Source organism: Manacus vitellinus, unplaced genomic scaffold, assembly GCF_001715985.3.
Source record: "Manacus vitellinus isolate BGI_N305 unplaced genomic scaffold, ASM171598v3 scaffold_6_pilon, whole genome shotgun sequence".
Lineage (NCBI taxonomy): Eukaryota > Metazoa > Chordata > Aves > Passeriformes > Pipridae > Manacus > Manacus vitellinus.
In genome coordinates, this window is record NW_021940750.1 from 33050838 (window position 1) to 33067886 (window position 17049).

The 17049-nt window shown below is 37.8% G+C and overlaps 1 protein-coding gene across 2 annotated transcripts in view; it reads right to left on the reverse strand.

Annotated features, from left to right (window-relative positions):
- CDC42BPB (CDC42 binding protein kinase beta) overlaps positions 1-17049 on the reverse strand; it is a 64759-nt gene that overhangs the window by 42944 nt on the left and 4766 nt on the right. For both annotated transcript variants that reach the window (XM_018082181.2, XM_018082179.1), the window contains exons 2-4: positions 10663-10746; positions 7073-7168; positions 2740-2888 (exon numbers count right to left, since the gene is read on the reverse strand). In XM_018082181.2, coding sequence (XP_017937670.1) covers positions 2740-2888; positions 7073-7168; positions 10663-10746 — 329 coding nt within the window. The remainder of the gene's footprint in view (positions 1-2739; positions 2889-7072; positions 7169-10662; positions 10747-17049) is intronic.

A 17049-nucleotide genomic window follows, 5' to 3' on the forward strand; every position in this document is an offset into this window, starting at 1 on the left:
TGTGTACAGGCAGCAGTTACCCTACAAGCCACTGAATTCATCCAGCTCTGGGCTCAGGGTAATACTATTTCAACAGGATACAGTAACATTAGAAAGTCTCCAACCTCAATCTGCATCTTTCCTGTTCTTACATAGATATAGCTAGGTATAAAATTATATACAGCATGATAAAGCTACTAAATTACACAAACTAACATTCCTGTTTCATTCCAGCTTATTACTTGATATTCTTTTTAATATCAGGAAGGTCACTAAAAGGATTTACTGAAGAGCATATTTATTTAATTTCGTCCACCAATTAATGACATTTTATTTCATCACTTTGCATTCAAATTCACATGAAGTGAAGTATCAGCAAAAGATAATCATTCAGACATTCACGTGTTGTTTGTTTGTTTGGTGTTTTTTGGTTGGTTGGCTGGTTAGTTGGTTGGTTTGCTGGGCTGGTTTTGGTTTTTTGTTTAGTTTTTGTTTGGTTTTGTGGTTATTGTTGTTTGGTTTGGTGAGTGGGTTTTTTTTAATTAATAGCCTTAAGATATCCCAAATGACTTAAGAGCACCTAGCCAATATATTGGGAAGTTGGCAAGAAAGGAAGAGGGAAGAACAAGAGCAGAAAGCAAAACCAACTCACTTTTGTACCAATTCTGCAGGCTAAAAAGGAGAAAATCCATGTCTTCCAAGACAATATATACCAGTCTTCTCCCTTCCTTTAGCCAACAATACCCAGGATCAACTTCCAACATGCCAGCACACCATCATGCCATTTTTGAAATATTATTTTTGATCTGAGCTAGCTAAGAAAAAGATAACCAAGCCAATAAATGTGTTGATTTGGGTGGGGGGAGTTTTTTGATATTATGTTTATTCAAATAATACTATCTACTAGTAATATATAAAATCACACGTGCTTTACCTTAAACCTTCAAAAGGGAAGTTCCAAATGCCACTACATGTGCCCAAAACTTTAAATACTGTACAATACCTTCAGCTTGATCTTTGAGGAGACGACTAGAATTATTAGTTGTAAACAAAAACCCTGTGCTCTAATACACCTTGCTACATAGATGTGGAAGCTCACAATGTTTGATTTTTAAGGTGCTGAATTCTGGTTTCACACTTGAGGAGACTTGTGAGAAGAACCGTGATAGGTTTAACAAAGGGTCCTCATATGTGTAAAAATCCTGCCAACCTGACACATTTTGATTCAACACAAACTTGCATTAACCTTTTTTAACCAAAGGTTACTGCTCTGCAATTAATTCCTGAAATGTCACTAATAATGTTGCTCATTAACAGTATTAATACAAAATAATAAATGCTAATCTATGCCTGTCAACATAAATTTAAATGCATATTTATTTTTGATAATACAGAAAAATATGTGCTGAGAAAATTAGACTATGTCACTATGCTATTCCAATAAATACTTTAGCAATTTTGTATTGTTAAACTTATTCTGTACATTTCAGCTCCAGATATTGTCAACATTCCTTAACAGTCCCATAACCACAAGTGAAGCTCAATAGTTGCAGGGGACTATGAAAGCTAATATACAACTATACAGTAATTCATTTGTTTTTTAAAGAACACTGCTCGCAGTGCCATTTGCAGCATGAGGCAATCTCATGCAACACTTCTCTGCTTCACATGCAGATCTCACTTGCCTCAGGGACCATTACTGCTGTTCAGAAAGGCTTAATTCCTCATCTCTGAGCTCCACTGTTTCCTATCTACAGCTAAAAGGTTGTATAAGCCTTTAAAGGGTCCTTGAAACCCTCTCCAGAGCAATCATGCTCCCTCCTAATCCATTCCAGTCACCAAGCAGTAATTTCTTGGGCATTCATACATCTCTTATTCAAAGCATATGTTTTGGCCTCAGATCCATCCATTCCTATTGTCACAACAGACATTCACTCAGTCCCATGAAAAGATGTAGCCGGTCAGGTAGTCAGGCCACCTTCTTCAGAAACGGATGCAAGGTGCCTCTGGTGAACTTCTCCGAGGCTGTAACATTTTTAAATCCCCATATATTGCCCACATTTACTCACAGAAGTTCTGCAGAGTTTATATATCTTTTCTAATTGATTTTTAAAACAGCAAAGTCTGAACAGAAGAGTTCAAAGCATTATAGTTTGAGAATTCCCTGTGCTTTTCAAACATTAATTGTACTGTTACAAACCACAACCTGAGTTTACACGATAGTAGTCAGTGATTCAGAATACACATCCTGTGTACAAAAACAATTAGACTGATATGTGCCCACTGATTACAAAAACTGTCTGAGATGACCTCAGGTAAGCAGATGCACTGATGTTATCATGGGCTACCCGTGCATAAATTTTGCGGAATGTCCAAACATCTGTATAAAGCTCAAACTGTTTCAAACTGCTTCAAACTTCTAGGTTGGCTTGGACAAAAGCAAATAAATATTCATTAGGTGAACTAAAAATAAGCCAAGAACCCTGATTAAAAATAGAAGCTTCAGTAAAAGGTTAGTCAGATAAATGTCACTGCTTCAAATATCAATCTATCAACACTTGATATTTAAAATGTAATAGCTTATACAGCTATTATAGAGTTACACTAAGCATGTACCCACAGTAGTTTGCCTGTGGCTACTGTGATAATTTGTATACGCAGCAGTATCTTTAGGATTAACTTCATATAACTGTACATGTATTTCCATGTACAGTTCCATGTACAGTTTCCATTACATTGCCAAATGAGATGGTATTTTACCTGTGCACATAATGCAGTTCGTGTATGGAATGTATAGCAAGCACCATTTCACCAATGTAGAACCTAGCCATATCTTCTGGAAGCTTGTCTTCAAACTTACTGAGAAGTGTCAGCAAGTCACCACCAACATAGTAGTCCATCACTAGATACTGAAAATGGAGAAATAAAGCAGTCAAGTACTAGGAGACAGTTGGGAAATAAAAAACCTCAAAGTTCACCAGTTAATCTCCGAAAAAAAACTTTCACTACTTTTTTTCTGTGCCTGTGGAATGCAGTCAAAATTGGTGATCTTCTGTTTTATTTTTATTTGCTTACTTAGTATAAAAAGATACCATATTCCTTTAATAATCACAGTAAGAATGACACATCAGCATTTAGTTCTTACCATAAAAAACCTCCAAACAAGATATGGTAACAATAAACAAGTAAATCAGAGTTTATTGTGTTATCACACAAGGAAAATGATCTAATATCACAACTAATGCTCGTTATCAACTCTTTAAATAAGAGATGATGGAAGAAAAAAACAAGTATAGTGAAAAGCACTATTTGATGCAGCTTAGTCTAAAATATACACTTCGTTACTACTTTTATTTTTGGTATAATTCCATACTATTAGTTGTTCCAAAAGTAGCATTTATCACATCAACATCTTCAAATACTCATCTTGGCACATTCCACATCATGGATGCATAACACAGCTGGCAGGAGCTTGCCGACACTATACGTTACAGATGCCCATGACAAGCCAAAAGCGCTGTCAAGCCAGAGGCACCAAAGTGGGAAATTTAAAAATCAAAGATTAATCCTCTTTTGAATATATTTCAATGAAAAAGTAAAGAGCCTCCTAGGCCAAACAGCCATTACCCTATCCAGGGAAAGGACCCATACTGATAGGGTAACATGAAAGAAGAGGACTCAGGTGTGCTATTTGTTTTTCATACCACAAAATAAGGATTATGTTTGAGTTATTCCCTAGCAATAGCCACCTAAATCCAGACCATCACTTCAAGTATAATGACTTTATCTAGTACTACCAGTCTTGAGCCATTTTGTTCCATGCTTCCTAAAATGATTTGATGATATGTGGGTTTAGGACTAACTTTGCTTATTCTGGAGTAAAGTTTCCAAAGCAGTCATGTTATCTTTCTCCTCAAAGTAAAGCAACCTAAAATCCACCGTCCCTGCCACAGATTCATCTTCCACAAGGGAAGGAAATTAAAGAAGACAGGAATGCAAAGGAACATAAAGTGCAATACTAACCGTTTCCTCACTATCTTTTGGCTTAAAAGAGTGACTCTGAACCATCAATCTTCTAAAAGGGATATTGTCCTAAAGTATTTTCTCTCAAATTCAAGGCAAAGAGACCTTACAGAGCCTTTTGTGGTAAGTGAAATATCCTGCCTGTCAGGGACAAGGTAATGCACTTCCCTTAGCTCCCAAAGCATTTATAACTCAACAAGAACTCAGTTGACCCAGAAGCAAGGAACTTGGATCAGAGAAAGATCATGAGACCTCTTCTGTAAGAAAGTCAAATTTTATTCACCTTTCAATTCAGAACAATCTACTTGCCAGGAGGTGCTTCCTATGGGGTTAAAATAAAGGCTATTCTGATGCTGAAATCTAGAGGCATTGCATTTCTTCCAGGGAACTGACTACATCAAACAGGGTGAGAGTAGTTAGAAATCAAAGGAAAAAAAGGATATCAAAATACTCTTACGAGTACTCAGAAGCCTTTAAGAGGCTGACAGCAGACAAACATATATGCCCCTTCATCATGACTGAGACTGGGAAAGAAAACTAACAGATTTTAATCTGGAAGAGACGGAGAACTTCAGGTCCCATATAAGTTTTTAATGTTCATGGACTATGTTTCACCTACATCATATCTGCTTCAGCAGAATCACCAAAGACTTACTTAACTCATCTTGACTCAAGATGGCTCTATGAAAGCTTTCTAAGAACCAGAAGAAAAAAGTCATGTTACCATTCCCATGTATTGTCATTTAAGATTTGGCTGTTTAGAAAAGTAATGTATGACGTATTTACTTCAAAGGTTTTAAAACTACAGAAGTAGAACCCGAAAATGAACTCCAGAAGATACACATTTTGTAGAATTTTGTATTTCTTGATTAAATATAAGTTCTGCATTATTGAATGCTCTATTAATATTAAATAGAGTCTATAGAACCCTAGTTACTTTTAGACTCTTCAAAGGCAGGTGCCTTTTCTACTTTGCTACTTTAACATCTTACCTTCTCTTTGTCTCATTCCGAACCCTTTGTCATGCAGCCAGAAGAGACAAAGCCCGAGGTGTGGGAAGACACCAAGGCTGTCTCTCTGCTTCAGATTTGGCTTAGGTAGTTTTGAATTCAAGAATCTCTAGCTATAATGCACAAGTATCGCTGTGAGGAGATACTGGAATATAGAGCTTTCTCTTTCAGAGGGCCAGGTTGAAAAACTGAGCTCTGTTGTCTGTTCTTGTTTTGTTCTCAGCTTTGTATTCCATTCTACAAGGATCACAGATGAGCTAAAAAGTAAACCAAATCTGCCCGGGTTCTGAAACAAGGCAGCACTCTCCAGGATAATCAAAAATGTAGCTATAAACTTCTTCAAGTTCAGAAGAGAATCAAACAGAGATCTTTGAGCCCTTAGACAAGCACTAGATGGTATGAAAGAGAACCTTCTGTCCAGGTTTTTGGATGAATTTATTTCCCGGTGTATTTCACCTTCTCTTCATGCATCATTTACAACAGTGACTGAGATGCAGATCCACTCCATCTGTGAGCACCACACATTTACAGGAGATAGATGCTGAGTAACAGACCAAATTGGAAGGCAGCATCTCAAGCACATGCAGAACCAGACCTCAGGCAAGCTGAGAATCTGCTGACTTTGGCTGTTGGGCAGAGCTGTTGCTTTCTCAGATACTGGATCTTAATTACATGCTAGATGTCTACATTCTGCTGGCGAGTGAAACTTCAACATCTAAGTGCCTCTGGGAACTTTGGGAAAACAAATGTATTTATATTGATACATCTCACTTGGAACTGATTTGCATAAAATGGTATTAGATCCCCCTGTCATCACTATCACTTGCTATCTTGCACAGCTAACAATTTTTTCTTAGGTAGCTCTATTCTTACAAGCTACTTGGAAATACAAACAGGATACTTTATGTTATTTTTCTGCAAGTCTGAAGGCTGTTTGGTTCTGTGGGAATTTGAAATTATAAGCTACCTACACAAGGCAGTGCCAGAGATAACCAAACTGTGAGAGATCAAAAACCTGGATCTATCACAAACCATTCAATGGAAATAGCCTGTAAATGAGGGCCTAAGACATGACTACTTATTTTCTTACAATGTGCTTCTTGTTCTAAAAATACTTCAAACGTGATAAAGTAATGCATTTTGTTTCAGCATTTGTGGAAATGAATGTGCATTTTCTAACTCTTGCTTAGTTCCTGAACTCTTTGGCAGCCTTTTATCAATATATTTTTTCTTATTTATATTCATGACTTGCTACTGTGGTACTATCTAAAAAGTGTTAAGAAGGTGAAAACTTTCACACTACAACTCTGTCAGCTGTTACAGAAGTAGCAGGCTTGCAAATCCAGCCTCAAGTAGCCACGGGGAAGCTGTGTGGTTCAGCATGTTACAGAATGTGGGGACTTGACTGTCTTTGCTCCTAACCAGTACTCTCCTGTATTCTGTGACTAAGGTAAACACAGCTTATGTTACAGTTCTAGTAACTCATCATTAAAAAATGTCATAAGAGTATGGACTTTCTTTATAAATGGTTGCTAAAGTCTCTCAATCTACTGAGATGACCAATCTGTTGATTTAAAAACATACTTTATAAATACTTTTAAGAAATAGGCCTTTTTTCCCCCTAGGGTTTTTAAAATACCAACATTTTAAATTACTTTTGCCAGTTTTAAACAAAATCTTGCTTCAAAAGACATTCTGAAAGTTAAAAGTAAAATAAAAAGATTTCTTACTTTCACAGAGTTAATACCTCTCAAATTATTTAATTGCAGTCTTATCCAAAATATTAAACTTGAACATGATATTTTTTATGCAACGGTAGATTATTTAATTTAAAATGCTCAACTAAAGCTCTATATACTACATTACTGCACAACTTTCTCACTCTCCTGGAGTTACAGTCAGTCCCTTTGAAGTTTTTCTTCAAGGAGAAACAAGAATGTTGAAACACTGCTGTGAGGCATGAGGTGGACTGATCTAATGCACTAATATCCTTAAAATATACAAAAAAATAAAGTTCTTTCATAACCCAAAGTTTTTATTAGCTGATGAATCAAACATACCAAATAGTTCTCATCTTGAAAGGCGTAGTGCAATGTAGTAATCCATTGACAATCTCCATTCACCAAGACATTTCTCTCCTCTCGGAAGCAAGCTGTCTAAAGGAAGAGAGGGGGAAAAAGCCATTGTCAACATCAACAAGTAGTTTTCACAGGATGAATATATATGGATGTTTTATGGGATTATTTTGAATTACTGAACAGAGGTCTCTATTCATTGGAATTCAGTCTGCACAAGTGACAAGCCGAGGAATCTCTGCAGGCTTTAGTCAGGCATTCAGTCACTCTAATCCTGACTGGGACTTTAAAAAAAAAACAACAAGCCAAACCCAAAAAACTCGACACCAACACACAACACCCCCACAAACACCAAAAAGCCCACAAACCAATTCAAGTCAACACTAAATCTTTGTTTCATAAAGTATTTTTAAGAACCAGAAAATGATAACTTGTCACCGCCATCTGTAGCAGAAAGATAATGGCTCTAGGAAAGTAAGTCTGGTTCTTCTGATAAAGACCTTTATGAAAACAGTTTCATGTATACTTTTATTACGTTACAGTCCCAGTTCCAGACACTGCTAACACACTATAGGAAATAAGTAGATTTTACTGTCTTATCTTTGTCCAGTACAATACATTTTCATTTTCAATAATCTTTCCTCTACTTCAAACAGCACACTGCAACACTTCAGAGAAGCAAGCTCTGTGTAACAGGTTTTCTCAGCATCTTTACATAAAACCAACTTTCATAAACTTCAAGCGAGTCTCCTTAATAAAAATATATTAATGTTTTTATTGGATCAAAACCATCAAGACACAGACCTTGGGACTCTTCCACTACTCTCAGTTCAGAGAGGCATTATCAGGATATTCAGTAGATTCAAGTGTTAGGGTTCTAGACAAGAATTGACTTTTTTTGTTTCTGTCATTGCTGTTCATTCAGAGTTCTTAGAAAATGTATAATGGAAATGTGCCTGGGGAGACCAAGCCTTACCATACATGATTGCACCGTATAAAGGTATCTTGACCATTTTTCCCCTCAAAGGAAGCAAAATTCCATTTACCTTTCTACTGAAGAAGACCATGCTGTGGTCACATTGTAAAGCTAGTAATCATTGGTGCAAAGAGAAGTAAATTGTAATTAAATGCTAACTGAGTGGTTTAACGGTTTATGAATGCAAGGCCAAAGTAACACTCTACAGAAAAGTCTGGCAGCTACAGCAGCTCCAAGTAATCCTATTCCCTTCCCGCAGCACCAGAGCACAGCCCTTCTCAGATCTTCTGGCACCACAATGTGAGGAGGCTGCCAACACAGAAAACTAGTTTGTTTATTTTCGAAGACATCAGTTCCTTGATCCAGTTCACTGTGCAACCTCAAACAGTGAGGGAACGTTATGAACACTAAAAACCCAGCAATGCTGCTGAACACTTTGCATCATGAATTCAGAGTATAAAACTCTCCCTCTCTGCTTACACTAGCTTAAAAGGCCTTGAGATGTGACTTGAAAAAGCATGACAGGCTACCTAATCACCCAGTCAGGACTTATTTGGAACTGTCAAAAGTAATACGGTAATGACTATGTATTTTGCTGTCAGAACAATAAATGCAAATTGTCCTTATCAACACAGATGGCATGCCAATTTTGCTTGTAACCCATTTATCAGGTGATGTCAGGTGATATTCACTAATCTTTCCTTTATTTTAGTGGCTTCCAACCATGTGGGGCTTTTTTTTTCTTGCAGCCAGTACATGAATAAGCAGTATTTAGATAACTTCTTGCTAGGTTTAATAAGTCATACACAACAAACATAAACCAGTAAAACAACATGCTTGTCAGACCACTCATACAGTGGATAATAAAACACCTGAAGTCTGCTTTTCAGTAGAACTGCCCATTTAAGAGGTTACTGTATTCTTGCAGCTTCATTTTAAAAATAACAAGTTTTACCACATTTGGGAAATTTTAACACCCAAATGTTGTGTGAACTTGATATGCAGGTTATAAAGTCTTGCTTACCCAGAAAAGCCAAATCAAGTGATCAAACTGAACAGGAAAAGACAAAGGGGTCAAGCAGAGAAGACAATTCCTTTATTGCCTTTTGTAGATGTGAAAAATGAGCAGAAAGAGAACTTTTTTCAACTACTATTTATTTTAAGTGTATATTGGGAAAACTATTGCTTATTATACATTTTTTTTGGGGGCCAAACCTCTTCCACCTCATGCCTGTCTGAGAGGGTAAGAGGAGTTAGTTGCATGATTTGAAGACAGTTTGTAAATAGCTGTCTTCTCAGGACATCTCTACGTGCAAAAGTTGCAGCTATTTAGATAATGAAGTCACTTTAAAAATGACTGAAGTAAGCCAGCTTAGCTGTATTTCCATGAGAGTTTGGGAGAGAGATACCTGCAAACATTTCTGTTTAAAATAACTCTATACTGACCAATGATTTAACACAGCTGAAATCTGCATAGAAAGGGCACCAAATTTCCCTCATACAGGGAAAGGCTTAATGTGGAACTGCTGATGCAGCACAGCCCAGAGTGTGAAATCTCCTGACAGCTCAAAGGAGAGCCGGGCTGCTGCTGCCTGTAAAGAAGTGCATGGATGGATGGACAGAGTGTGACTAAATCAGGCAAAGGCAGTGGTGAAGAGGGGCTTAACAGGAGGGAGGAGATTTTTATCACAGGAAAAGAGCTGGCACTGACTCACTGAAAGGAAGGGAGGCACTGGGAAGGGCAGGCTGGGGGGGAGGAGGTGTCAGGAAGGGGACAGAAGAATGGGACAGGGAAGGGTCAGCAAGCTCGGTCCTCAGCAAAGCAGCTAGTGCTTACCCCTTAACAGAACTCCTGCAAGTACTGATGCACTACATGTACTTTCTACTCTATTGCTGTTAGCTTATGTAATATTACATTTGCTATAAGGTTTTCCTCTACTGTGCAAGCATAGGTATCCTAGGAATATCTATCCTACAAAGCTGCTTCCCACTGCGTATTCTTAGTAGGTCTTTTCCTCATCTGTGAAGTACCCACTCCCATTTACACGATTTGTTGCGACAATGTACATCTCCTTTCACAAAAAAAGTCCTTCTTAAACAAATTTACCTTCTTAACGTTTTGTTTTACAATTTGAATCTCTGATTCCAAAATATTTAGTTACAGTTTCACTAGTTATACAAATCCTGTTACAAACTGTAGGATGCAAAGCTCCTTAATGTATGATTTCTGAATGGAAGAGAAAAAAGACCTTTTCATAATGTTTTTGTATACAGCTGTGAATATCACAGTAGCACCAATCTCAGCTTTCATGTAGTCTTTCACTTGCCTTTACCGTAAACAAAAATCTGGCCAATAAATTCAGGGTAAGAACTAGGGCAGACTGTCTGGTAAACGAATACACAGTAATGCTGAGAACAACAGATGCCTGGAAGGGACTGTCAGACTTGATTGCATTAAAACAGCTTAAGGAAAAAAAAGAAAAAAAGAATGAAGCTCCTATGCTCATGAAATAATTCTTCCTAATCTGGAAGAGCTTCAATGTAATCTTCCTAATGTCATTTTAAAAATTCTCCATGTTAAAAAAACCATATTACTTACCTCTGCCCTTTTAAGCATTTCCCACTTATTCAGAATTTTCATTGCATAAATGCGCTCTGTACACTTCATTTTAACAACTGCAACCTGAAATAATAAGATATTTTTATTTAACAGAAGCATGGTCAGAAAAATACAGTTTTCAAACAGCTTAATGTTCACAAATCAACAAAATAAGTTAGTCATGAGTGATCAATTGACACATTGATAAACCACAGCTTGAGTCTTTGCTCCTTCTATATTCCTCCTACATTAATACTATGTGCTTGATGCACCATGTGTGGTCAAGTGCTCGTGATGAAGTACATGGGGGATGATACAGGAGGAGCATGAAGCTTTTCATATGAAGATGTGTAGTAGAGCTGCATTGTTTCCCAAGAACAAGCAGGGCTTGTAGCCAGGCCTGCAGCCAACGGGGCAACATTTAAAAGGGCAGCCTGGGAAAACAAGAAAGGCTGGTGTCAATAGAAATACACTACATTTGACTAATTTGTTTTCACATTTCAGGTCTCAGAAACTTGAAAGATATTTGCAAATCAGCATGCTTTTGTGTACTGTATGCAGATACTTGAAAAGAAAAAAATAATCATTTATTTATTCACCATTTTGCTTGAAGCATTTTACTCTGCATCCTGTGTACAAGATTTGCTTACACTGATCTGTTATGAACAGTAGCTGTGCACATAGTTGTAACTGTGGAAGAAAAAACAGAGACTACAAAAACTTCAAGGCTTAAGAATGCAAAGACTTTATTTTGACCAAAACTTGTATTCTCCAAGACCAAAACTAATTCTTCTTGTGGTAAAGACACCATTTCCACAAAATTCTTGCAGCTGGCAAAAAACCCCCAGGCATCATGACTAAGACAGTAACATTTTCACAGGACTATACATGGACTGCTTGAATATTTCTACTGCTTCTCAGCTCATCTCTATTTCAGAAGCAGAAAACCAACCAGCTTCCAACAGAGCTCTGAATAGCTGTGTGAAAAGTAAAAGGAATGACATCAGCTCGCCTCTTCTGTTGCTTAAAAACCCTTATCTACAAAGGATTCAGGAACTACAGCAGCTTTAAGATGACGCTGACTACAAAAAAAGGTTGGACTTATGCGTCAAGCAGAGCAACACTATACAAAGCTGTAAGTCTTGAGGAGGGAAGGGGGAAGTGTCATACCTCCCTGCACCTTAGCAGTAAAGAAGCTCCAGACGAGGGGCACAGGGATTACTGCTTCTCCAGTAACACAAGAACAGGATATTCACATTTAGACAGATATCTCACCATGCAGGTGAATTCCTAAAGCCTTCCATGTGTCAATGAGTGAAACTCCACTCACCAGGTCACATAATGGATAACAGCACCTTGTACACACCTGCACATTCCATGTAATGGAAAAACAGCTCTAAAAACGGTCTCATAGTTATCCACCACAGGAAAGACATGGGAATCTGGCCCTAAGCACAGCTGGCAAAGGCACAGCACTAAGAAGCAGCTTTTATAAGTGATGTAGAATATCCACAGCTACATTACAATCCCAGTGCCTCCTGGCCTACAAGCACCTCCTGCAGACACTGCTCATGCTGCAGGGGAAGGATGAGCAAGACAGGAGCGTTTCAACCAAACACATGAGGTTCCTTGGCACATATGAAACCGTTCAACACTGACCTTCAGCAATGGCTTAAAATTTAAACAGCCTTGCTCCTTGCCTCATCACAGCTAAAAGTCACTGTAACAGCCTCTCTCCGTACACTTAATTGGGTCATTACCCTGATCCAGCTGAAGGCACACTGTAAGTCAAACAGCACATTAAAAGCTTTGAAAAACTGTAAGATGCTGACTACATTTCTTAAACTGTTCCAGGAAGAACATGACAACTCAGGAAAAGCCCCCACCTCCAGAGCAGGGACAGAACAGCACAGAATGCTGTTACCTGCTGCAGAGGAACAAAGGAAGGAACCCTCTGGGGCAGGTGCAATTTGCAAGTGCAGCTCTGTGAGCCCTGGAGTAGCAACATTCAAGTTTCACTACAGCACAGCACTAGAACTGCTCAGCTATTTAACTACAAATACAGTGCACGAACCCAAACCCAGATAGGCATCTACTACACTTCATCTAAGGCCATCACTGTCCAAAAGCACTGCAGGATAGTGCAAGTTTGGAGCGTGCTCAACTGGTGAGGAAGGATGGGAGCCTGGAGTGCTGGAGGACAGGCACAGCTGAGGAGCTATGCAAATGTTAGAACAAAGTAGGAAATGAAACAGGCCTGGAAAAAAGAAAAAAAGAAGAGAAGAAAGGATGCCAAATCTGTAGGACCAATTTAGCGATTCCCCAGTTGCTAACTATATATTAGTGCTATTTATTTTCAACTGAAAGGACTGCTTAAAAAAGACCCAATTTAAACTTTCTGGAGGAAGATAATTGTCTTCTGTGGAAGAAAAAGTAGAATTCATAAAAAGAAAGTTGAGTCATATTTTCATATTAAGTGGTTATCAAATTATGACACCAGTAAACACACTCTGCTTTAGCTGTAAGGGTGACAGAGGGGCAGCTTCTTGTGTCAGCAGAAAAATTAACTGAACCATACAGCAAATTAGGTAATTCCCCATGAATTTTATCTCTGAAAAGAAGTCTGAAGGAAGATACCTCACAGAAGTGACAGAATTTCTGCCTGACTAGACCTGACTCCTCAACCAATTCAAATGATTAGGATTTTTTTTAAAGGAAAACAAACAGAAAAGTGTAACCCAAACCTCCTTGATGTCTGAACTGAAACAGGGAAGCACAAAGGAAATTATGCTCTGATATACTCAGTGCTGTTATAAGCAAGAGTACTTACAATAATGAAAAAAATCCTTTCTTCTATAAAACACCTCAGGGTTTCCTTTGAGTTACATTTCTTTTACTTTCTTCATCAGGTGGCAGTATTTCTAAGTTTACTATTGTCATTGACTTTGGCTGCTTCTGACATAGTGCAGTGGAGTTGTTTTTTCTTATTTTTGTATTAATTCCTCTTTCTCTGGCATACCTCAAATTCAATTACAATTTCAACAAATACAATTACAATTACATTCAACACTGACCACTTTGCAAGATGAAACAGAGACCTCTTTTACTGCAATTCTACTAACCATGCAAAATACCTGATTTTAAATATAATGATTCTTAAAGTACCTACTGATCCACCACATCTACTAAAGTTGGTGTTCAGAGATATTCCAAAGGACACAGATTTGTAAACTGCTACAAATGCCTACTTTAAGAACAAAAGCATTGCTTCTATCTTCAGAACTTAAAAGTCTACTGGCTGAACAAGTGCTCATGTTATGCACAGACCAGGATTTAATTTTGGTGCTCACTCTTCATTTCCAAGGCTAATACAACTTATACTGTAATAGAAGTTAAAAAAAAGTATATTGAGGATAATGAAAGGAAAAAACTGTACAAGTAGAGGTATAATAAAAGAGGAAGAATCTTCTGAAGAAGATTTTATAACCTAAAATATTCCAGGCCTGAAAGAGATAACAGCTATGATGGATATATAAAACCATGAAGAAGATAAACAGAGAACAATAATTTGCTGTTTCTCATAACACAGAAATTGAAAAGCATCAAATAAAATAAAAAGGTAACAAGATTAAGGAAGTATTATTGTCACACAACAGTTCTGGAACTCAGCCACAGGCTGCTGTGGACACCTAGGTATTCAGAAAGTATTTAAGTACGTACATGCTTAACACCTGAGTAACACACACAGCAGTGTGGGTCTCAGTGACTGCTGACTGCTGGGTTAGGGAGTCCCTGAACCCTCACCCACTGGAAACTGGGAGGGTTCAGCTCTGCTCTGTCCTTGGATTTTGTTTCCTACACCTCTGTACCTGGCCAAAGGGATGGGATGTGGGCTAACTAAACCTCACACCTTTGACCCAGAACAACTACCTTTGATGCCTGTGTCAAACTAAGAAAATTAAAACTCACCCAGCTTGCATTTCATAATGTCAAGTTGGAATGCGGAATCAGGGGGTCCAAATACACAACAATCACAGAGAGGTTTGGTAGAGAGATTTATATGATTCTGTTTTACCGAGTCTTGAAACACTGGTAAGGAAAACTTGCAGATGCAAGGGTTCCCCCACCACTGCAACACCCCCTGCCAGGCATGTCCGTATGGGTTTACTGTCTGAGTCATTACTATCTGGTGTCATTAGCATCACTGTAACTCTCAGGAAACAGGAACACTGCAATAAAGATCAAGTATGTTTCCTCAAGGACCTCAGAAAGTCTAATGAATCCTAGTGCCTACCATTCAACCAACTTTAGACATATTTATGTCAAAAAATATATGAGCATTGGTGCTAAAGTGCAAGTGAGATCCAGTTATGGTTACTACAGGCCACAACATCCAATCAGATTTGTATTACTTCTGCCATCTGTTTTATTCCCATACTTTGTACCTCAAAGCACTGTTTCACTTGTACTGCAATAAAATAAATAAAGAACCAGTATAGCTAAAGTAACTTTTCTAGACTTCAGCAAGAGTTAGTGTTTTCCTTCTTGAATTGTTTTATAAAAGTATTTTGTTACATTTTGATCTTCAAAACCCACTGAATACTGACATTTAGGGTTGCACTGTACAAAGTATCCCAGGCCAATTTCCACCTTTCCTCATGCCCCAGTGAAACCTACAGGGTGGGAATCTGAGCCAAATCAGCCTCTACAAACATGACAGAACTTCCCACCACTGTACTTTGCCCTCTGAGTGACATGATCAGCATTAGTAAGCAGCATCAAGTTACAAATTTTCTTTTATGTAAACGATAAGTATGGCACAATAAAGTGCAGAAATCATTTAAATGTAAGACTGGCTTTCCAGAAAACAATTGAGACAGTTAACAAAAAGACTTCTTGGAAACTATGCTGGCATTAATTTCCAAGCAAAGATAAAAAAATGCTCACTAGGACAGTACTCATGCTCATGGTACTTTAATTTTCAGGTAAAACTTATCCTCAAGGACTGGACTTTAGTAATAAGGTGAAACTCAAGAACAAAATGTTCTCAGCTGAAAAGAAGAGGAACACAGACATATAGGTGAAAATACTCATGCAAACAGCTCATAATGGCAAGTGGTTAAGAAAAAAGGCAAACTTGATTTTGGAATTCACAGGTAGATAGATACACACCACTAGGGATGGGCAAACATTACTGCCTTGTAATACAAACTCATTGGAAACTCCACACACAGCCACACCTCAGAAAAATAAACTTTATCTGGAGCAGGTGTGAAAGAGGACTATTGAGATGATCAAAGAACTAAAGAGTGTCTCATACTACTGTGGGAATAGAGGAAGCTTTACCTGTAAAAAAAAAAAGGTAGATATTATTGTCATCTACAAATAAAATTGGGAGGAAGGACATCAGTAATGTGGGTGATAAAAGATCTGCTTAGGCTAATGGACAATAAAATTATGGATAAAAGAGTGTAAAATATCATGAATTAACCTTTGGCAGGAACTTGGAATGGCTTTAGACATTTGAGCAGAGATTTTAGTCAAGACTTTCAACCGGGAGGAGAGACAAAATGTCATTTCAGATGTAAACAATTTAGCTGTAATGTCTTATTACCAGATTCATAATTGAATATTACAGTCATTTCCCTCAGCTAAAGCCTGTGTATGCCATTTTTACTCTACTATTTCTGTCTCATGCTATTGATACTGTGGACACCAGCTACTGCAAAAACACCGCAGGAACTGCTTTATCCTCATAAGAGTCTTGGATATGAAAAGTCTTTGATATAGAGCTCATTAGTTAATAGTTTTAATACTGCATCTTGGAGGAAAAACTAGTCTGGGCTGCTCTATCAGGTTTATTTTATGTCTCTTTTACATATAAAATTAACAATCAGTATCTTTTGATAGAGCTCATGTGCCATGGTGCACATTTCCAAAGCAAAATCAGGTTTTTTTGAACATGCAGTATATATCTTCATGTTGTGCAAATAAGAAATGCCTCACAAGTGCCAGCCAGAAAGATTCTGCAAAGTAAAAATAAAGACCCTGAACAGCACCTAAGCTGTTCCTCAGCAGCTGGGAGGGGGGGTTTTGCAGAGACAAATGCTGGTCTCCCAGCAGCATTACAATGAACTGTGTCTCTCCAGCTCCTTGCAACCTGCCTGTCTCCATAGTTACTTGGTGCTGCCATACAAACATACACGGATCTGGGGAGGACTAAGATAGCAACCAGCTCTTTTGAAGCATTTTCAAAACAAAGCAGCTTCTTTCTTCATCCATTTCCACAGCAGAAAATAGCTTGCTTTGATTTAATTTTTTTTTTTGTGATGAGCATACTGAAGAAAAGCAAAGCTAATTAAATACTTCCACATCATATTCTGAATG